The sequence below is a fragment of the Bacillus rossius genome, chromosome 1 (genome assembly GCF_032445375.1).
Source record: "Bacillus rossius redtenbacheri isolate Brsri chromosome 1, Brsri_v3, whole genome shotgun sequence".
Classification (NCBI taxonomy): Eukaryota; Metazoa; Arthropoda; class Insecta; order Phasmatodea; family Bacillidae; genus Bacillus; species Bacillus rossius.
This window is the reverse complement of record NC_086330.1, coordinates 92,183,253-92,206,076: the sequence shown is the minus strand read 5'-3', so window position 1 is coordinate 92,206,076 and position 22,824 is coordinate 92,183,253. Positions and strand designations below refer to the sequence as shown.

The window sequence follows — 22,824 nt, the reverse complement described above, 5'->3', positions numbered from 1 at the left end:
TAAGCAATTATTTCAGAAACTGAAACGTATAAGACTTTTATTGTTAATCTTTATCACTTTAATAATAAATGTTTATTTTCATAGAATTAAGTTTAAAGTTATTTAGATTAATTCTTTTATTTAAACCTTGAGGAATAATAAGACGTCATACCCTAGAACCTCCTGTAGAAGAGAGAAACAGATTTTTGATTTGTCTTAATATCGTAAATCCTATACCGGTATCATAATAATGTTTCAATTTTTTTGTTTATGAGTTATGTCACTTTTGCCTCAAAGAAGGATACCATCTTCTCTTGTGTATCAGCTTGTGGTGTTTTATTGTTTGATGTTAACCTACCCTCTCACTTTTTTATATTTAGATTAATTTTAATGTTTTATTTAAACCTCAAATTTGTCACAATAGTTTACAGTTTTACATGTAGCTATGCAATTTTATTGATTAGATGATTGGGATTAATTCAAATATTCATTGATAAAATAGAAAGAATGACCAATAAAAATTATTTTGTTTGCCCTTTAGCAAGCTGGCTCTTAAAGAAATAAGTCGAGGCATAGTTTAAAAATTTCTCAAGTATTCTCTTAACTTCTCCAAGGCATTGAAAATATTTGCTTGTTTCTTTATTGATAATCATCAACAGTATGCTCTGAAGAAGCAGTGAGAGAGTTTTCCTAAAGGGTTTCTTCTGAAAGCATTTTTAAGGAAACCACTTGGTTAATTAATAATATTCATGCAAAATTGCTTTAAAATATATTTTGTTATTTAGACATGCTCATGTAATGAACAAACTCTCACCTTTAAGTAATTGTCACTTTATTTTGTATGTATTTACACCTTTATTTACTGATTAAGACATAAGTAATGTATAGCCACATTTAGTAACATTGTTTTGTTATATACTGTACATGCTAAAATACATAGACAGTGCATTACAGATGTGGCATAGCCGGTCTTAATTCTTATAGCTTAAGAGCATTATAAATACTAATAATTGCTGTTTTAAAAACTTTAAATTACTGATTGAAAATATGTTCTTTATTTAACTTAATGATAGAGGAAAATTAAAATATTTTTCATGATATAAAAGTATAAAAGTACAAGATTAAATTTGATAATGAAATTGAAATTTATGTTGTGCATAATATATTTTATTAGTGGATTTTTTTCCCTATAACTTTTTAATAGAAACAATGTTAACGTAATAACTACCTTGCAAAATTTTTAAATTTTGATGAAAAAATTAGCTATAAAAATCTTCAAAATAATTTTTTTATTTTTAACCTGTTTACTAAATATGCTTAAAACTAAGCATATATTATATTAGATTTATCGTAGACATTATTTTTTTTTCACCTTAAAAATCTTATTTTCAAATTTTCAAAAAATATTAAATATTTGTTACATTTTATACTTGCTTTAGAAATTTTTTGTGTTATGATGGTTTGTTGTCAATCTAAAGTATAACTACAATATAATACTACTAAAATTCAATATATATATATATATATATATATATATATATATATATATATATATATATATATATATATATATATATATATATATATATATTTAAGGGCTACATACGTATTAAAGAAACAGAACACATTCCGTAGTAATTTCAGCATTCATTTAAACTTTTAAATGTTTAAACATTTGTGCAAAATAGTTTAGGTTTTCAAAATTACATTACTGCAACTTGGATTTGTGGTCAGCCCAAGTCCATTTTTTTATAACTTTTTATTAAGGGGAGTTGTAACCTTAGGAAGTAGTAATAGGTAAAAAGCTACAACAAATCTTAGAGATAAATAATACATTAGCATTCATAGCAGTTACACAACATGAAGTACATGTGTTGGTTCCACAGCTGGCAGGCAAACAACTACACAGTTTTACTTCGTAAGTTAGTATTTGATAGCCTTACACCAAGGCCACCTGTTTCGTCGAATAACACACAAAAATTCATTAAAACATTTTCATCATAAAAAGCAGTCATATCACCTCAGTAATATATTTATTACAATAACCCTTATGTTCTTAATGATTCTATATTGTGTTACCCAGTAAATATTTATCAGTTATAGGCATGTGATCTAGTTTCTATGTATTTTGGAAAAAAAAATTTCAAATCTTGATTTTCAAAGGTGCCTACTTTCCTTGATACCCCCACAATAGGTTGTGAATCATATTATCATTTCCTACCTTATTTCATGAGGAATAATCACTCTGTGTATTTATGTAGAGTTCAGAATCATCCTATATTATACCCACTATGTATTTAATGTTATAATGTATTAATAATTCCAGTTGTTAAGTTTTTGCCCAACACTAAATCTTCAAATTTGCTATTTTAAGTAACTAAAATCTTAGCTTGAAAGTAACTTCTAGATTAAGTCATGCAGTCACTTAAATATCTGCATTATATTCCAAGGCAAAATTGTATACAGTAAACTCCCTATTATCCACGGGCGGATGATTCGCGATGCGTATTATCCGCGCATGCTACAAAAAAAAAAAGCACATATGTAAATCTGTATTTTATTACAAGTGAGCAAAATTGAACTCTACTAACGAGTGTATTATGTGCAGTTTACAGTAAAACGCCACAGGCCTTCTCGAAACTCACGCAGTAGGCTGGCATGCATTGCTATTTAGTATTTTTGTCTCAGTCGCGCTTTGTTTATAGTCGTATGGTTGCTTTGACGAGCAGACAGTCAGTCAAGGTCGCTCCCTTCCCCTTCCTCCTCCCTCAACCTCATGGCCTCTTACTTTCTTTCTCTCTCGTCTAATGACACGCCCACCTTCTTCTCTCCACTCACCCTTTTCAGTTGACACTGAGCGTGTTTGTTGACAGTCAAAGTTTAGTTTTGCCTAGTTACATCGTATTTTAGTGTTTAGTGTTTGTGTTTGCCTGGTTTGGTGTTTTTCGTTATGGATTTAAAATGGCAGAAAAGCGAAAGAAGGTCGTGTTGACGATTACGCAAAGACTGGAAATGATCTCTAAAGTAGAAAATGGCGCTTCAAGGAAGCAGATGTGTTTGGATTATAGAGTCGGGGAAACAACAGTGCATGACATTTTAAAGAAAAAAGACAAACTGATGATTTTTTGCATCAATGTCGGACAATGCTTCTGCGATGAAAAAACAAAAAACTATGAAGTATTCTACCTTTGAAAATCTAGACTCTGCATTGGCGGAGTGGTTAGCTCAGGTGCGAAATGAGGGTACCCCTAAAAAGGGTCCTATCATCGCGGCTAAGGCAAAAACATTTTTTGATCTGTTAGGGCTGCAAGGAAATTTTGATGCGTCGTCTGGCTGTTTAACTCGTTTTAAGCAGTGTCATGGAATTCGTGAGATTAGACTTCACGGAGAAAAACTTAGTAGCGACCAACAAGCAGCTGTCGATTTTCAACATGAATTTGAAGAATTTGTTTTAAAAGAGGAGTTATCCTTTGAAAAAATTTACAACGCAGATGATTCGGGACTCTTTTGGAAATGTCTTCACACTCGCACTTTGGCATTTGAAAGTGAACGTCAAGCGACGAGGCATAAAAGCAGCAAAGAAAGGATAACCATCATGTCGTGCAGTAACGCTACGGGTGGTCATAAGCTTAGACTTTTTGTCATTGGAAAGTCCAAAAAACCGAGATCATTCAAGGGCACAAGAGCAGAAAATTTGCCAGTTGATTATTATAACCAAAAGAAAGGATGGATGAAACAAAAAAGTATTTCAAGAATGGTTTGAAACGATTTTTGTACCTCAAGGCGTAAACACCTTAAAGCAAAAAATTTGCCTGAAAGGCTGTGCTGTTGATCGACAACGCACCTTCTCATCCAGCTACAAGTGTACTGAAATCTTCTGATGGACAAATTTTTGCAATGTTTCTCCCCCCAAACATTACCTCACTAGTGCTACCCATGGACCAAGGGGTCATTACAACAATGAAAAGAACGTACAGAACCAAGCTGCTAATGTACAAAATTGAAGAAGGTTGTGATCTAAAAGAGTTTTGGAAACACAACAAAATCCTTGACAGCATCTATGACATTGCATCTGCATGGGACTTAGTGAAACCATCAACTCTGAGTAAGTCATGGAGAAAACTCTTGCCTAATGTCGAATCAAATGATAAGCTAAACCCTTTGAGTTGTGAAGAAGAGAATGAAGATGTTGACACGCCCACGGCAACGCTGGCCGACTTGGTAAAATCAGTTCCGGGTGGTGAGAATGTCGACGTTGGGAGCATTGCAGAGTGGTTGGAGTGTTACGCTAATGAGCCGGGGTTCGAGTGCTTGACATAAGGAAATCGCTAACAAAGCAAGGGGAGAGGGCGTGAAGGAAGAAGAGCAAACTGAAAGTGAAGAAGACGAGCCCAATGCGAAGGCGCGGAAGACTCATGAAGTGGCTTTGCAACACATCGTCGGACTGCTTCACTATTTAGAGGAACAAGACGACGATGCGCAGTTGGCTGAAAAACTGATGTTGCGGAAAATTCAATCAAGAATTGAGAAAATATGTTTCCAAAGCAAGAAACAAAAGCAAGTACCTGATTTTTTTCAAAAAGTTGTAAATTTAAAGAGTTGTGCTGTTTTAGAGTCTAATGAAGTCTCTGAGTATGTACAGTACTGTATCCTTGTTACGAAGTAAGTACCTAGCACTTTTATGTTTACATTACTGAAATGTATTGTATGTTAATTATTTAGTAAAATACTAAAATTTTAGCATCATTTAAAAATTTTTACTGTTAATTGTAACTTTACTATACATAAATTTTTAGATTTTTAAGTTGAAATTAATGTTTCCTTTTTTGTTTCCCATTTTCGGCTCTATTGAGGATTAACAGAGATTTTGATTATCGGCGGTGGCCCTGCCACTTAATTTTGCGGATAATCGGGAGTGTACTGTACTGTTTTAATCTCCAACCAATCACATTGTAATATGTACCTTAGTTTCCAACATTTAAGACTACGTGTAGTAGTCTTACAGTAGCAAAGGTCCGCTCTTCAGTAGTGGAAATTCACCTTCATGCAAGACTTGAGGCCACTTGGTCTCGGGCGTGTACGTAGCACAGACTTGATTATCTATGTACAGTCTACAAAATTTTGGATGGCTTCTTAGATTTTATGAGAATATTGTGAGAATAGAGAAACTTTAAAAATGACGGCTTTAGTTTTGTTCATTTTGGATAAGAATCTAGGACGTTGAGGCTGTGATGCACTGGGATGAAGGATGGAGAGGCTACTTTGTTCCCTCATTGCACACGAGCCGACATATGAGGTTGAGGGTGGTTTCCAGCAGTTTTATAAACAAAAGAAAAAAAACAGTTCTGCTTTGCCTTTCAAATCCATGGCATCGAAAAAGAGACCATATCATAAAGTATTACAGATATTAAACACAAAAATGTGGAAGTTGTGTGTGTAAATGGATTAAAACAGGCTCAAGCTATGTCAAGTCTTGCTGGAATCACAATAGAACGACACAGAAGACGCGATGTGACATTAAATATCGCTTTATTGTGAATATGCCATTACCATTAAATACACACTCAACCCATATAGAACAATCTTCAATGTGTACAAGTTTGTTTAAATTGATCTGTATGAGAAAAATTTGTCTGTCCCAAATTGAAGTTTTATTCCAAAATGTATTTTTACATGAACGTATTTAATGGATTTCCCACACAAATTTACAACATTAAACCTAAACACTACACTAATAATAATTTATTACCAATGCATCAGTCTAACCAACATTCAAAATCCAAATTATCACAGTCATTTCAGTAACATCGCACTTATATTGTGATTGAAGTAGAAAAATTTTAATCAGGATCTGTAATATTTTTCATTTTTGTCATGCTTCCATTACTGATGTGTCAAACTTAATTGGTTAGAAAAATATTTCATTCATGTTGTGTCCACTCATTGTGATCATCATGCTATTGTGAGTCCAGCATCATTCTATCATACACATATTCAACTCCACATAAAAATAGCATCATATAATCATACAATAAAATTTGTCATACAAGATCAGTGGCGGCTTGAAGATTAAAACTTGCATTAAATTGTTGTCTTATAAGCAAAAAAAGGGTATGTGTAGAGACTAGAGAGCTACTAATAGTACACCAATATAGAGACATTTGAAGTTTTGAGTTTGGGACTTGCTCACTTATGTAAGTTTTCTATATCTATGTAAAGTTATAATGATTTTTCTAGCATTAATTAGCAAGCTTTTGTCTTACAAGAGTAGCTAGAAGTTCTATCTCATGCGATGGCTCTTTAGTATGTAAAAATCTGGACGGAGCAACAAAGTATTAAGGCGTGTTGAAGTTTTACTCGGTAAACCTAACATTGGACAGTGATGCAGCAAATATATACATTTGTACAAGCATTTTGTATAAAATATGTTTACAAAGTTGCACCATGTTCCATTAAAACTTGCATGGCCTTTAACAGAAAAATAATTTAAAATTAGATTCTGTACTATGCGCTAAGTACAGGTATAATATCTAAAAAAAATTAAATACTAAATCATACTTTTGCAACAGACCCACTCTCATTTCTACAACAGCAAGCACTAATGAAAATTAACAGTTCAATTTATTCTGAAGTTGAAATATTCTTAGAAAACTTTTATATGAAAGGTGAAAATATTTTTTTTTAATGTGAAAATAATCATCACTTTCTAGTCATATCATTGAACATGTAAACAAAAATTCTGATGGTACACCTTATAAACCACTGACATTGAAAAATTGACATTCCATTGTATACATTGCAAATTTTGGATCATAAAATCTAGTTTAATCAAGAAATAATTGTCTATCCAAAGTGGGAATAAGTCCTACTTAATTCCAAATATAATTTAATCACATTGTCCGGGGACTTCAGAAACTACAATATTATGACATATTTGTGTCTGTTACACTCATAAATATTCTGTGTTGCAAAATTGTTTTTGTAGCAAGCTTTTCATGTTTCCTTTAATAATCTAAAATAGTATTTCTAACACACACAATAATTTTTATAAATACTTTTTACCATGAACTAACATTTTACATCTATATTATATATACCTATATAGAATAAGTTATCTGAATTATTATTTTCTGTCAGTTTCTTTTGACAAGCATACACATATTCATATTCATAACTACACATTTGCATATTGTGTTACAAATATATAGTAAAATTTTTTCATTGTCTTTCTTGATCTGGTATTTTTTTTAGAACTGAATGAAAATTTATTTGTAACTAAGGGCAAGTGTAATTAATATCATGTTGTTCATTTAATGTGTTATTTGTTGTTTGATTTTAAATGAGATTTTAGAAGCCATCTTCTTAATACTTTTAATATGATTTTTTTTCAAGGATTTTTCTCTAAGTGTAAATACATTAACATAGCAGGCAGGAAAGTTGTAAGAATATCTGTTAGTTTTTTGTTAAGTTTACTGCCTCCTGATTGTGAAAAGCTGAATGCCTGCAACAGCTGCTTGAAGGCAGTGTTCAGTTTGTATCAAGGGTAGGCTTCTTTCATACATTAACTTGTCATCTACTCAAGGCTTTCATGTATCATACAATGAAACCATTGCTTCAGTTTTATTTCAATAACAACTTGATATTTCAAGCTTCATTTTAACAGCTGATTATTTTTATTAGCTGAAAATCTTCCATCTTTATGTTTAAAACATGTTACACTTACAGAATTTTTGTTTAAAAGAATACCTAACTTAGAAAAACTAACAGGAATTAGTCTTTATGATTTTCTAAAATTACCTTAATTCTTCTTACTCATTGCAAGCAGTATCCTTACTCTATTATGGAGGTGCATATGTGATGGATGTTAGGCCATTTGTTAATTTGCTTCAATTAGTTTGTTATATATACTCCTTAATTATTGAAAAATCAGTGTTTAGCTTTCTATGACTAAATAAAGATGGGAAAGAACAACTAAAATTGAATGTTTTATGGAAAGAAATCATTTGAAAACTAAGAAACAATTATCACAGAGCTTTTAGTATTGGAAAAACAGCAGACTTATGATTACAAGTATTTAGTTTAGAATTATTTTAGAATGGTAGTTATACTTTCATTATTATTATAATATGAAATTAATTAGATTCTTAAAAAAAAATCAGTCTATATCTTGTGCAGTTTTTTGGTTCATGTTCACTTTTGTCAAGAACAAATCAACAAAAGTATCTATCATATATGTGTGTGTGTATATGTATATAAGATAACCTCATATACAAAAACATTGAGTAGGTATTATGCTTTGAATTTAATACACTTTCAAATACAAAATGGCCTTGTTTATAAGACTACTTAAAATATAAAATGACCTCCAATAGAAGACTAACTTGATTATATGGCGACTTCACGTGTAAGATGAACTCAAATGTAAGACAACTCCTATTATTAAACAGCTCAGATATAATTTCAAGTTAAATTTAAGATTAAGTATAATACCAAGCCAAATATAAGATGACTTCGAATATAATATCAAGGTAAATAAAATATGACTTTGAATATAAGACAAACTCAGATATAGTAAGTTAAAAATATGATCACCTCGAATATAAAACAAACTGAAATATAAGGTGACACTGAAGACAAGCAAAGTTCTGTACAAATTAACCAATTTTTGTGATTGTTGAATATAATTATATTTTATAATACTAGTTACAATTAATTTTGCTATTGTCAGCTTTTGTTACGGTAAAGTTCGTTTGATAGGTAACTAATCAGGAATGTTACTAATGTTAAAAATATATATTATTTGAATTTATAATATTATTAGGATTAAACCACAGTTAAAATACTTGGATTCCTGCAGTCCTAATATTTCATGTTGGTAATCAAGAGTTTATTGTAGTTTTGTGAAGCTTAGTACCTCCCTTAATATTCACTGGCTGAGCAAGTTTATCCAGCATTTGATTTTTATCATAGGTCCAGATGGTTAGGTCTAAATCTCTAGATAGTTCATTAAAATAAAACTCACATGGGAGCTTAAAAACATCTTTACGAAAGTTAAATTACAAAGTTATTATTTGTCTCATGTATTCTTATTTCTTGAAGAAAGTTATAAAAGTTTCAAAATTAAAATTATATATTGAAAATAATTTTAGTTGTGCAATTTGGATTTAGAACACAGTTTTTGCTTGTAGGGTAGCTTTTAATTATACATACTTGCTGTAAAATGTTATAGTTTATTGATTATGCCACAGATAATATATTACTTGCAAATAACTTAAACTGAAGTTTGTGGAAGTTGGTATGTTTTTGTTATAACACATTGTTTATTTAGTTTACTAATAAAAGTGAATGCTACAGAATATTCTGCTATGAGATATTGTGTGAGTGATTGATTCCATAAACTTTGCTGCTATTTACTTGTAAATATTTTGCTTGCCACATGTTAGTTAAAAATATGTATTTATTTTGTGGTACGTTTTCATAAAATACTTGTCAAGAATCTATGGGAGTGTCTATATTATTGTGCTATAAAATTATTTTTTTCCTGTGCTATTTAAATAGTGGTTTCTTAGGACCCAAGGCACAAAATTATCCTTTAGTAAAAACTGTTTCGATTGGTCGTTAAAATCATAGTGTAAGGCACATTAGTTAGACATCTGTTATTTTTGTTGTCTGGTGGTTAGAAAGTAAAGCAATAAGTTATAGTGTTTTTACTGTATTGTGTCTTGGGCCAATCACAAATCTTTTTAAGAATGGATTTCACAAATTTCTAGTTTCCTTGGTACCACAAGTACTTATCCGAGTTGTGAAAACCAGAAGCAGTTCAGGAAAACGTCATAAAATAGAATTACTTTGAGACAATGTCAGTGCCAAAAAAAATTTAAAAGATCTTAAATGTGCCATACCAAACGTGACTTTCTGCATATTTTCAGCTATACAGTTTTGACAATTCTTGAGAAATCTAACATCTTTATCCCCTTTCCCAAGTGAAAATTCTGAATGAAACAAACCTTAAGTGTATGACCATTTTATATGTCTACCTTGGGATCATAACTGTTTGCTTCTTGGGAGACAGGCGGAGTTAATTTGCAGTAATGAGCACAAAATATATGCAGTGAAATTTACTGGTATTGTATAAAAAGCACCTGTTAGTACATGACTATCATGCTGCCTATTACCTGTTACTTAATAGCTTGCGAGCAGCAATTTAGGACAATATTGTGGATTGTTTAGGCATGTAAAATTTGAATTTAAAACTACTGGTAAAGGCATAAGCCGGCCAAGTAGTTGATGATATAATACAAGATTACCATCTTTCTATATTTACATATCAATAACATTTTATTTTCGTCATTGTAACTAGTGTATGTTAAGTAAAAAGTTAAGAGAAAAATCCAACCCTACAGCAAGAACTTTTTTTTATGCATAGTTTTCATTCTCAATTTCTAAAATCTTTAATTAAAATATATATAATATTTCTATAAGAATCTTTCTTGTTATCTAAATGGTTTTCAACTTGTATAATAACGCACAGCTGTTAACTAATTTAGGTTCAAACTAATTGGTATTTTTCGTGTTAGTGTTAGTGTTCGTGTTCAAATTGGCTTTTACTGGCTTGGTAAGGCACCCAAAATTTTAAAGTTATGTTTTTTGTAGGGACAGAAATTATTACTGTGTGCTCAAGACTGGTTTGTTTAGCATCGCCTGCAAAGCAAACACGTTGATTGCTCTTGAAAGCATTAGAGAAGAGTGTACTTAATTATTAAGCACTGACATTACCTTTTGGTTTGGTATATAAAAATAGTTGTGTTACATAAGGTAGGTTATTTTGTAAGAGCGGGAACCACTTGTGCACGATACCTGATCGCTTGGCTTGAATGGAAGGATGTAGTCGTGGACACCACACGCTCATGCCCCGGGCCCCAGCGCCGGGGACTCCTCGTTGTCGGTCTCGTCGTCGGGCCCCGTGCGGACGGGCTCACCCCCCGCGGGGCTGCCCCCCCCGCAGTACTTGCAGTGCATGCGCGCGTCGTCCCCGACCGTGACGGAGCGCGTGATCACGCACAGCGTGGCCGCCGACAGCAGGAACAACGTGGAGGGCACGAGGGCCGCGATCAGCAGCTCCCGCCACGTCTTGCGCAGGTCGAAGCGCGCTACCACGAACGATGAGTCACTCTGCGGGCCATCCACAGTCACAATGTCAAACAACATTAAATGTGGCTTTTTAACTGCTGAAACACGTCTGTAATATTTATTTATGTAAAATGATAAAAACCTGTTAATTTATATGATGTATATTATAAAGTAAGTTCTCGGAATTAGTCTCGTAATTTACACGCAGCAATTATTTTAATTTGTAATAAAAAATGAAGTTTTTTTAATGCGTGAAATAATTGTTTCTAAAAATTCTCTTTTGATTTTTCATAATTTTAGTTTAGAATTCATTTTCAATCTTATTAAATTTAGTATGTTATTTGATACACCATCGCAGTTTCTGAAAGTGCTGAGAAATGAGATCTGAAAGAAGCTGCAGGGTCTACTAGAAAGTGCAGTATGGAAGAAGAGCAATGCGGGTGAACAGTGTGTCAGCCAAAGCGAGGGTCAGCTCACCTTGTCGTAGTAGCAGGGGAAGCGGGAGGGCGCGGTGTGGTTGTCGCCGTCCCGGCCATGCGTGTTGAGGAACTGCTTGCACTCGCCCTGCAGCGTGTTGACACACGCCTCCAGGTTGATGTACAGCTTGGTCCTGTTGTAGATGACCAGCTGGCTCTGCTGGGGCGCGAACCACTGGCCCAGGTCGGCCACGCGTTCTGCTTGCTCGTACAGCGACCACAGCACCGTGAAGTTCATGAACAGCTTGGGCACTCTGGCTTGGTCCACCAGCGATCCGTTCACGCAGTCGGTGGCGCTGTGGGGCAGGGCGCATATCGCTGCCACCTTCATCTCCAACTACTTTACAAATTAGGTTGTTGGTTACTTTTTATTTGGCCCTTTACATCAGAATCTTATTGTCATGCACATTCACTGAAAAAGGAAAAAAAAAATCTCAATACTGAAATCATCCGGGCCTGCGGCCCCTGTTAAGTCCGATATGCCACCGCCCAAACACCACCCACCCTCCATTCAAACCTCCCGCCTACCCGTGCGTACGTGTGCGTGTGTGTGTGTTCGCCTGGCAAGAGGGCGCTGTCGAGTCAGTGCGCCGTCGAGTCAGTGCGCCGCACCCCTAAAACGTAATTAAATATAACTGTGTTATTTGTTTTTATATTCCCCAAGTGCAACGTGACGGCAGATCGGCCGGGAGGGTTTTATGTTCTTTTAATTAAAATAAGGTAACAAAATATAATAGCGTTTCCAGACATTCCCGAGGAAACCCGAAGCCAGACAATAATTAAAATTAAATCTTAATAATTATAATTTGTACAATCCTTTCTCTTTATTCAAAAAAATGTCACGTAATTTTTATATCATTCTTGTCATGTTACTTTAGATTCCCGTGGCATGGATTCATAAATATCTTTAACGGCAATTGTTTCGGCGAGAGGACGCCATGTTAGTTGAGCCGAGCCATGATCTCAGCCCAGTCTTCCGCCATCAACGACCGAGAGTAGACGCGCCAGCACTCCGGGGACCTCACCGCTTGTTTTCATCACCAAGTAATTCTGTTTAAACTTAATTCTCTCTAAATTGTTTTCATTTCGTCCTCGGAGCTCCTCTCGGTCGGGGGACTGCATAATTAATTGTATTACGACCAGTAACGGTCTTTTCTTCTGTTTACTACGTAACTTGAGATGTGACCACGTGGTGGGTCTTAGCCCTTAAACCGATTCGTGCCGCGGGCGTTTTAACCAGTTTCAACCCTGTACGTGTGTAAGTTGCAGTAACCGAATAAATCAGGTGTGTAAATTCTATGTATTATTTTGATATTTAAATCTGTTCGACCACGTGGAGTGTGACGGCGTGTGGGATGCCTGAGAGCCCACTGCATAGATAATAGCGTGCCCGACGCTGAGAGCGGGCAGGAATTCATGCTAGGTGTATTCAGGGGGGAATTAAAATCACGCCTCATGGGCGACGTCACGACCCTGGGAAAGAGTCTCACATCGGTCCGTGCACGTGGCACGGTGGCGCCCATAAAATCCGAGCACGCATTAGAATTCAGTCATTAAATATCAGAGACTACGGCCCCGCAACAATACATAGCAGTTCATTCAAACATTAAGTTTTTGAAACCTCAGACTTAACACATAGGCAAAAAAAATTGGGAAAGATTATGTATTGCATTAATAAGTTATAATACACTTAATAACTACTCAACATTTTAAATTAAAATAGATTAATCATAAGATTATAGCAGTATATAGATCCATATTTTATCTACAGAGGTTCATTTAAGAGTTTATTTTTACACAAATGTTCTACATGAATGTAAATATTGCTGTAATTTACAGAGGAGGCATAAAAACGCTATTTACTCTTGATATGGCATTCTTATACGTCATATCTGCCTTGAACACATAAGGATATTTTTAAAGTTGACTTGTGAAATCACACAAAGTTTGATTTGGAAAATGTTAGGATGGGCTGATGTGTGCCCCTCGTCAGGGCATCAGGGCAGATGTGTCGGGGGCGAACCTGAGTGTGGTGTCGTGGCGGGAGACAGCGAGGCAGGACGCCATCAGCACCCCGGAGTCGTTGTCTGCCCGCCAGAACTCTGCGGGGTCGGCCAGGGGGACAGGGTCCTCGGAGCCGTTGGCCTTATCGAGTGCCACGGCCCTCTCGCACTCCCCCGTGTACACGCTGTCCTCGTACAACAGGTACACATTCACCCCCGTCGTTGAGATCTTGGGGCAGTAACGGGTGCAGTAGAACACTTGCTGCGCACACACCATACACGATCATTTCGCATTGCGTCTTTATGTTTAGGTTACATTTACTTTACGTTATTGGACTCTAGTCTCTTTAATTATTATTTAATTCTTCCAAATAATCTCCAAAACTAAATTACTGTATCCGCCACTGACGAAGTCGTCAGAGTTGTAAATAACACAAATCAGAGGTATTAAGGAAGGATCTGGCCATGAACTATATATAACCAAGAACCTTTCCAGCATTTGATGGTGTGATTGTGGGGAAACGTGATTATAAAAATAATAATGGTGAGTACTTATTTCACAAGTTTGAGCCTGGTGACCGCAGATAACATAGTGGCAGTAGAAGCTACGACACACCTACGGTTCTAATGGCAGTGGTTTGATGTTGCGATCCTCATTATGGACGTACAGAGTCTATGTGACATTCAGTCAGGAAATTTCCTACAAGAGGAAGATCTCCATCCCGGCCTACCTTTGGCCCATGAATGAGGAGTCCTGACCGACGAACCACAGAAAAAGGAAACGAGGATGGTGGAAAAGGCATTTGAACCCTTGCAGAAGTGACAGAAGCCGGGGATCACCTTGATCTTAACGCAGGTGGATTTGTAGCAGCTGAAGAATCCGTTGAGCTTCATGTTGTCATGCTCGCTGTTGACGACGATGCCATCCGCCTTGGGCGCGCACTGGTACAGCTCCGACATGTTGGCGCAGTGGCCAAGCGAGCAGTTGAACACACCGGTCAGCGCGCTGCATTCGGTGCCGTTGTTGCAGTTGAATTTCTTGAGCGCCTCCGGGTCCACCTGGCGGCGAGTTCCTGCCGTTAGTCTAACCAGCTAGTACTCGCGTAGAAGAAGAATACACCAGGTATAAAAAATTATATTCCGTAGTGGAGAGCTAGAAGTAAAAATTAAGAACCAGTAGATGAAAAATAATGAAATTGTTTTGTACACGTGTGTTAGTTGCCAGAAATAACACTTGAAGACAAAGAAAAAGAAAGATGGTGGAATGCGTGAAGGGAAGGAAGTGTCACATGGCATGAAGCAGAATGAGCACTAATGTCAGACACGCGGGGCAAGCGAGAAGAGTGGGGGTCGCACCTGGGGACAGGCGATGGAGACGAGGCGTCGCGGCCGGCACCCCTCCAGCCGCACCTGGGTGCCATTGCGACGCACCTGCACCTCGATCTGCGGGCAGAAGCCAGCCGTGCGGGTGAGGCACCACTCGCCGCACGACGCCCAGTCACAGTAGCTTGTTTGCATGAAGGTGTTGACGGTGTGGCAGGTGACAGGCGTGGGCTCGATGCCCGACTGGAAGGCGCGGTGCGACGGCATATAGATGGCTACCGTGAGGTAGACGAGCGCCACGCCGCTCAGCACAAGTGTCAGCTGGCACAGGCAGATGATGCGGCACAGGCGCCTGTCCTGCTCGGGGATAGGCAGCGGCTTCGCCTTTCGGCCCATCCTGAATTCATCACAGCATAACTCTCAGGGTGTGAACCTTCAGTATGAACTTTATCATTTGGTTTAAGCATACAAGTTGCTAACAAAATCTTTTATCACTTAGCTTCATAACAAGTCATCTGATGGCTAAAACACCTCACAGGCGTTGCGCAAGCCAAAAATATAAATTTCCTTGGAGACTTGTCATCGGACTAGTGAATTTTCCATTGAACATTCCGTACAAGCGTTTGAATAATAGCAAAACGAAATGGACGGTTCCTGAACGTGGAAAATATTAAAAGAAACCATACGTAAACGGGTTACTTTCCATTGCCGCATAACACTATGAGCGCAGATAGACTGTCAAAATTGATGGTTTCCTGTGTTCCAAACAAGGAAGCGAAGTTACCCTGGTACACTGAGGATACAAAGGAACTGCAGAAAGCGGGCATCGATCGCTTTTTGAGATATGGAGGAAACTCGGGGCATTCCAGAGATTATAAGACAAACCGAAAGCATACAGGCAAAAAATGTTCTTACAAAATAAACTCCCAGAAAAGGAATCTGGAAGTACTGGTAGAAAATTAGAGCAAAATGATGTGAATAACTAAAATAACATGCAAATTTGGGCCAATAAGAATAAAATAAATAATAAATAAAATAAGTAATAAATAAAAAAAATGCAATGCCTTGTTCTGCCAACAATTCCGATAAATAACCAAGAAATTATGTCAAAAGTTGATAGATTCGCCAATGGCTTCCAATATAACACAAGCAAATTATTAATAACTCAACTGACAAATAGTGCGCTTAATTTTTTTATGTTATTTTCGAGAACTTGGTCATTAGAGGTAATTACACACCACAAAAATCTTCTCCACTCTTAACCTTCGTCCACACAACTTTACTCCAATCCACGTAACTTATCTTATTAGAATACATAGGCCTATATTTGTACTGTTATGAACATATCTCTCCTTGTGCTTCGGCAACCATGAGGTTAGTAATCACAGAAGATTGAAATTGCCGAGAAAGTTTTATCGCACGCCACACGCCAACACCACGATACTTTTTTTTTTTCATGTTGACACCTATCTAAACCTAGCATTAAGTATAGCCTGTTTCTCCGTTCACCTGACCTTGCTAATGCTCATGATAGGCCACCGTAGCGTGCGGGGACTTATTGGAGGAACCGCGAATGTGCATATAATAAGTGGGTAGTTAATAGAGCGTTGTAGCGGCATTATGCATACAACAATACCCTGGGCCGCAGTCGTTGGTTGGCTTGTGCCCTTCATGTGATCAGATAAGTGTCCTGGGGGGGGGGGGAAGAGGGAGAGAATAGGGAAAGCCTTCGCACGCGAATGTCTGCGACACACACGCGAGGCCCTCCAGAAATATTATTATTGCCCGTCTCGGGGGACATTCGTGCCACACACCCCCACCCTCCCCTTTTCCGAGGGAGGGGAATGCGATGACGGTTCGTGTGGTCCAACAGTGCTACCAACTTGGCCGTCTCATATTTCGGACCTTTTCTTGTGGCCCCAGTCTGATAACATGCCCGGAAGGTTGGCTGTCTTGTGTCGCCATGGCAACTCCTCGACAGTCATGCTTCTGAAAGCTCTGTGGATTCCAAAAAAGTCGGAAGACAACAAGGCCTTCAAGATCGTGTTAGGTACCGATTATGTGCTCATAATTTTAATATGTTATGCCAAAAGCTGTGTGCTAACCACCCCCCCCCCCCCCCTTTCTTGACAATACTGGTCACCAATAATTCCTTTGGGAAGTTTCCGAGTGCACGAAAGATATTCGGTTAAGGTAACTTTCACCTAGTCGTTTGGTCCAGATGTTAGGATTTTGGTTGGTAGTCCGGGTTATCGGGTTTGATACCTCGCTGGGATGAGGTTGGTTTCACTAGTCCAAAAGTGCCTTCCGGGGTTCATGACTGGGCGTTGTTGTCCATCCTGCAGAAGGCAATGTGGAACCACAGCAGAATTATCCTGCCATAAGAACCTAATTCAGAGAGTGTTTCAACATTTGTGTTCACCGCATTCAGAAGTTGATTCATCATAAGTGAATATTACTGAGAAGATACGGAAGCATGTTTGGTGTCCCTTCTGGAGGGCCGGATTTTTCGGGCTGATTCTTCTGGATTGTTCTGTGTGTATTTAGTGCAGTGGGCACCACCGTGTTGTGTGAGTTTTCTCTTGGTACTCCTTTTGTCCCTTTGTCTTCATTCCGCCATTATTGTGCCCTCTCCTAACCTCTCCTTTCCCACGCTCTGGACTGAACAGAACACACATTCCAGAAAATACCTCTAGAAGTGGAGGGGGTTGTAACCAACACCGGTCTCCATCTTAGCCATCCATGCTGACCCCACTTCTCGTGGAAATGATTTGTTATCGTTTCCTCGTAGTATGGGTTTGGATTTCGGGATTGTTTAACTAGTCATAGGAATCAGTTGATGTTCTCATGTTTCGCTAACCGTAAGTCAATGTAATATTCGAGTACACGCGAACTTGATGTTCTTCCATGCATGTCTTTTCGGTGCGGTCACTTTGTTGTTTTCAGCTTCACGTGTCCAAGGTGGAGGCAACTTATAACCCGTATACGAATATGATCCAGGGCAAGCTTTAGCCATAAATGCAGCTCTTGGTTTATAGTGTTATATTTTACTTTGCACTGTCATGTCCACAGATGGAACTTTTTTCTTTTTCCATTATATTTCGATGTTGGTTTACTAATTTAAATAAATCTGTAATAAATATTAGGTACACGTAAAAGCTTTTATGTTAAATTTTTATTTTTGTCCCTAATTTCTCTTCTCGGGATTGATGTTAAAGATACCGTCATACTTCTTGTCAAGGAAGGTAGACATGTATTACAACTTAAATATAGGGTAGGTGGTGGTTATATTTCTTTAGTTTTTCCATTACAGATGTCTCCGTGAAAGTGACAGTTGCTACATAAACAATATTTGAATTCATAATTCTTTCACAATCATTGGCGTTGCTGTGTTCACCCGTTCAGCTGACAGTACATCCGTACATCCCTTCCTTAGCCTTGTCTTATGTCGCCTTCTAACAACCCAGTGTCACTGTCTTCAGCAGGGGGCGCTGCCGATTATAAGAGGTTTTTAAGTGCTAAATAAGTAATCATTCAAATAGTCGCGTCTCTCGGTAATAAGCCCACTAAAATCCTGGGCCCTTCGTGTTAGTGTTTCATATCCGTCTTATCACATATTATTGGACTGAGAAATGTAATTTTTTAAAATCCACCTGATAAAAATATTGCAAGTGCTGATTTAGTAGCAAAATTCTTGGAATTCTTGTAAGCGTAAAACATGTTATGTTGGTTTAATTAAATAATTAACTGACATCGAAGAAGGTCATGAGGTTCGGATAAGACTGGTCTATATGTCTGCCATTGTTCATGACCCGGTCTCGCGGTCCGAAGACGCTTGGTCTATATGTATGGATGGCTTTGTACGTGAACCTTTTAGAGGTTATTCTAAGTATCGATAATCTAGACTTTCATGTTAGGCTTATCGAAAACATTTAATTCGTCGGACAGGTATATTGTTTTGAGTTGTTTTTCGTAGAGAGATAGATTAATAAACTCCACGAAAGGTAATGGAAAACAGAATATTAAATTTATTTAAAATTTAGTTACACTTGTCACTGGTCAAGAATCAAACCGAAGACAGGAATCCATCGATTCAATATGTAAATTAATGAGTGATTTTTTTCGGTGAATTTTGGAATTTTTCCCGAATTTCTAGGTCGATAAATACAAATTTCCAAGATGGCGGTCATAACTGCTTACTGGAGGTCGGTAGTATAGGATTTAAAGCCTATTTTAGGATTTTGAACATGATTTATTGAAATTATATTTTTACATAAAATTAATTCTTTTTGCATCGCCCAGGGATCGAACTAAGGTCAGGAATCGATCGAATCAATCATTACTTTAATGAGTGAATTTTTTGATGAATTTAGGAAGTTTTCCAGAATCTCTAGCTAAATAATTACAAATTTTCAATATGGTGCCCAAATGACAAGAAGGTGGATGCCACAGTAATAATAAATGATTACTGCACTCTAGCAGGTAAGAATTGAACTAATATGATGGTATCATGCTCTAGTAAAAGAAAAGATGGTAGCCACCAGCGGACTAAAACAAGATGGCGGACATGACATACTAGCTGGCGATATATATGTGTATTGATATGTATGTATACATATGTATATATATGTGTGTATATATATATATATATATGGAATTACTGGTGGCAGGTCAGTCTGCCGGTGGCTTCCATGGAAGAAGGATCTATTGACATTTATTTTTTTATTTTTGCTCTTACCGGGTTTGAACAGAGGACTTCAAGGCCTAAGTGCGTTTTTAAATAGTATTTTATTAAAATGTAATTAATAAAATTTTATTATAGTTTTTGAAATTTTTTTCAAATTTCTAGCATATAAATTACTGTTATCCAAGATGGCGGCGGTAACGAAACATGCAACATTTATAGAATCCAAGATGGCGGCCGTAACGATATGTGCAATGGTGTTGTTGAAGGTTTTTTATTAAAATTTACTTTATTTTTTATTAATTTTAAATGTTTTTATTTAGATCGGATAATAAATAAAGATTTTAAAGATGGCGGCCGTAACGGATATTGCAATGGTGACGTCATAATCCTAGATAATGTCAGAGGCTTCTCGGAGGCTGTAGACATGGATGCTTAAGCCTCTTTTAGGATTACGTGTTCTTTATAAGGCAAAAGACTTTTGAGGTTTTTCGAATTCCGAATTTTTGAATTTTTGAGGAAGAAAACGAGAATTTTTCCTTCCAAACTGCATTTTTTTTTTTAATTTTGAGTCATTATGAGTTATTATGAGTCACTTTTGAGGAATTTTTGAGCCAAAAATGGCCGCCGTGACGTCACAATCCAAGATGGCGGTTCGGCTCCCGGCTCTACAGCCTGAAGCCTGTGGCAGTACCGCCATTTGCATACTACTTATTATACGAAAATCGCAATTTTTCTTATATATATATATATATATAGAATAATTAAATTTTAGCATTTAAAACTCTTCATTTGAAAAACCTTCCCCGCCAGAAGGTTTAAATCATTGCACACTCGTTGTATGTGCCATACCCCCTCTAATATTTTTTGCACTCTCAGTATTACAATCACCAGCCCCATGTTCTCCCTTTATAAACTAACGCCTATGTTCATCACGTGCCAAGTGGTTTGGAGTCGATCTTGGATGTACCTACGCCTTAATAGCTAGTTTGTCACGTTGGACAGTGAGGCTCCACCAACCAGGCTCGCTTGCCGTCGGTGTGCGGTTAGGGATGGCAACGAAATATCGGAAATATTGATATTTCATGTTCAACATATCGATAATTTTAAATCGATATTTTGTTTGATAGTATAGTATTCGAATATAATAATATTTACAAGTAAAAAAAAATATTGATAAAATACAGAAAAGAATAATAAAGGGGTGAACCAAAGGCTTCGGGGAGAACAAATTATTATTTAAAAGGAGGAGGAGTAAAGGAAATATTTTTGATTTCGCATTAGGGAATTAAATAGGTTGATAAGTTGAAGCTTTACAATGCAGTTACACTCGGCAAGGGCAGTGATCGGTGATATGAAAGTGGATAATTGGACGTATGCCTAGTAACTGCTTTTATATTCGTACCTATGCAGTCTTTTCAGTGTTGTAATGTGACGGAGTTTTTTTATTTGGTGTTGTGACGGTATGGCTTCCAAAAAAAATTGTTTTATTCACTTTTACTAGAAAGAGCTTAACTTGTATTAAATAATTCCTTTATATAAGCTTAGATGTATCAAGAACTCAGTACAACATATACTTAAATATTAATTTTATAATAAGTAACACATTGATAAAAGTTTGTACATTATAATAAACCGATATGTAAAAAATACCGTTATTTTCAGGTCTATATATCGATATAAGTCAAGCGATGTAGCAAAAGACCGATATATCGATGTGTTGAATAGTTTTGCCATTCCTTTGTGCGGGGCAGGTATTGCTGCGCTGCCCGCGAAGTGGCTGTTTAGTGGGCCGGTCGATAGAGAAGCATACCGCCAGCCTTATTGTCACCGCTTGACCCGGTGACCCATCGAAGGGTCGCCGACTCCTTCAGGGGCGCCTGTGCTTTCGAGAGTGCCGCGTGGCCTGACCCATAACATGGCTGCCACATCGCCGGGAGCTTGATAGCTGGCTAAACCGCGCGGCATACAGAGTAGTACATAAGTACTTTTTCCGTTGCGGTTTCAGTGGGGGAAAAATATATATGGCTCGTGGGTAGCCAAAATCTATGCACTGCGTTCAATTATAAACCAACAATTTAAAATTTCGACTCATTAATTTAACGTATTATGAATTTCACGTCGGTGTGTAGGTTTTGACTAAAGTTACTTGCATACTAAACACGCGAATCTTAACAGATTTCTAAAGGTTCCGTTACATTTAAATTAGAAAATTTTGTTTTAAAAAATTGATGACCGCCGAAATACGAATGTAAACAGAAGCACGTACCGAGGTTTTTAAATTATTATCTTAACATGTATAGTGTTGGCGACAAGCTTAGATTATGTAACATGTACTTATGTTGAATTATAGTAATAATAATGTCAATTGCTTGAAGAGCCTATTTCGGTGCTTGTAATAGCAATTTGAAAGTGGGAGAGAGATTATGATAATAAAGAATGGCAAACTAGTATTTCTGCAGTTGGACTGTGGAGCATCTTGCGTGAAGCTGGGTGCACAATTGGAAAAAAAAAAAAAAAAAAAAAAACATTAGGTCGTGTGCACAATATTTGACCGCCATGTTTTCCAATTTACTCATTCTCAATAGCTCTTAGGACAGTCGTGTACACGGGAAGGAATTTAATATTTTATTTCTGTAACGGACACCTGGCGCAACGATCAATGAGATTAGAGTAGGAAGCAATTTTGGTGGGACTAGAGAACTGTTTATATTTATCAATCATATTATTGAAAGCAAATGCTTTAAATATTAATTAATGTTATTACTTATAAAAAGTCATTAGCAATTAATGTAAATAATAAAAATGTATCTTGGCTAGACTGGTTAACTAAAATTTTTACATAACCAAAATTAATTTGTGTGTTGAAAAACTGTGTTAACATAAAATACTAATCAGAAGTCACAGGATTAGCATTCCGTGGTTAAAATATTATTATGTTATTCATTAACACTACCATAACTCGCGAAAGTTCATCGGATAAATTTAAAAGTAATATTTAAACTGCAAAACAATTCCGCACATGTCGTGTGCACAATTGTGTGCATAGCCTGCCTTGCACTCGCTAAGGTTTTAAAATTATGAACCCAAAGAAGCGCCACCGTGAATAGTATGTAATAGCCGGTCCTGGGACAGGGTTCAGGGTGTAGTGCCTGTGGTGCCGACCGCCATCTTGGATTGTGACGTCATGGCGGCCATCTTGGATGACCGTGACCTTGAAAATGACCTT

The 22,824-nt window shown here is 36.8% G+C and overlaps 2 protein-coding genes across 5 annotated transcripts in view; one reads left to right on the top strand and one right to left on the bottom strand.

Moving 5' to 3' along the window:
* LOC134540007 (cilia- and flagella-associated protein 298-A) overlaps positions 1-22,824 on the top strand; it is a 122,018-nt gene that overhangs the window by 46,692 nt on the left and 52,502 nt on the right. The window lies entirely within an intron of this gene.
* Positions 1,797-22,824, bottom strand: part of LOC134539987 (uncharacterized) — a 90,723-nt gene continuing 69,695 nt past the window's right edge. Inside the window, exons 2-6 of the mRNA XM_063382396.1 lie at positions 14,945-15,308; positions 14,429-14,647; positions 13,609-13,850; positions 11,587-11,881; positions 1,797-11,151 (exon numbers count right to left, since the gene is read on the bottom strand). Coding sequence (XP_063238466.1) covers positions 10,885-11,151; positions 11,587-11,881; positions 13,609-13,850; positions 14,429-14,647; positions 14,945-15,307 — 1,386 coding nt within the window. The 5' untranslated portion in view covers position 15,308 and the 3' untranslated portion in view covers positions 1,797-10,884. The remainder of the gene's footprint in view (positions 11,152-11,586; positions 11,882-13,608; positions 13,851-14,428; positions 14,648-14,944; positions 15,309-22,824) is intronic.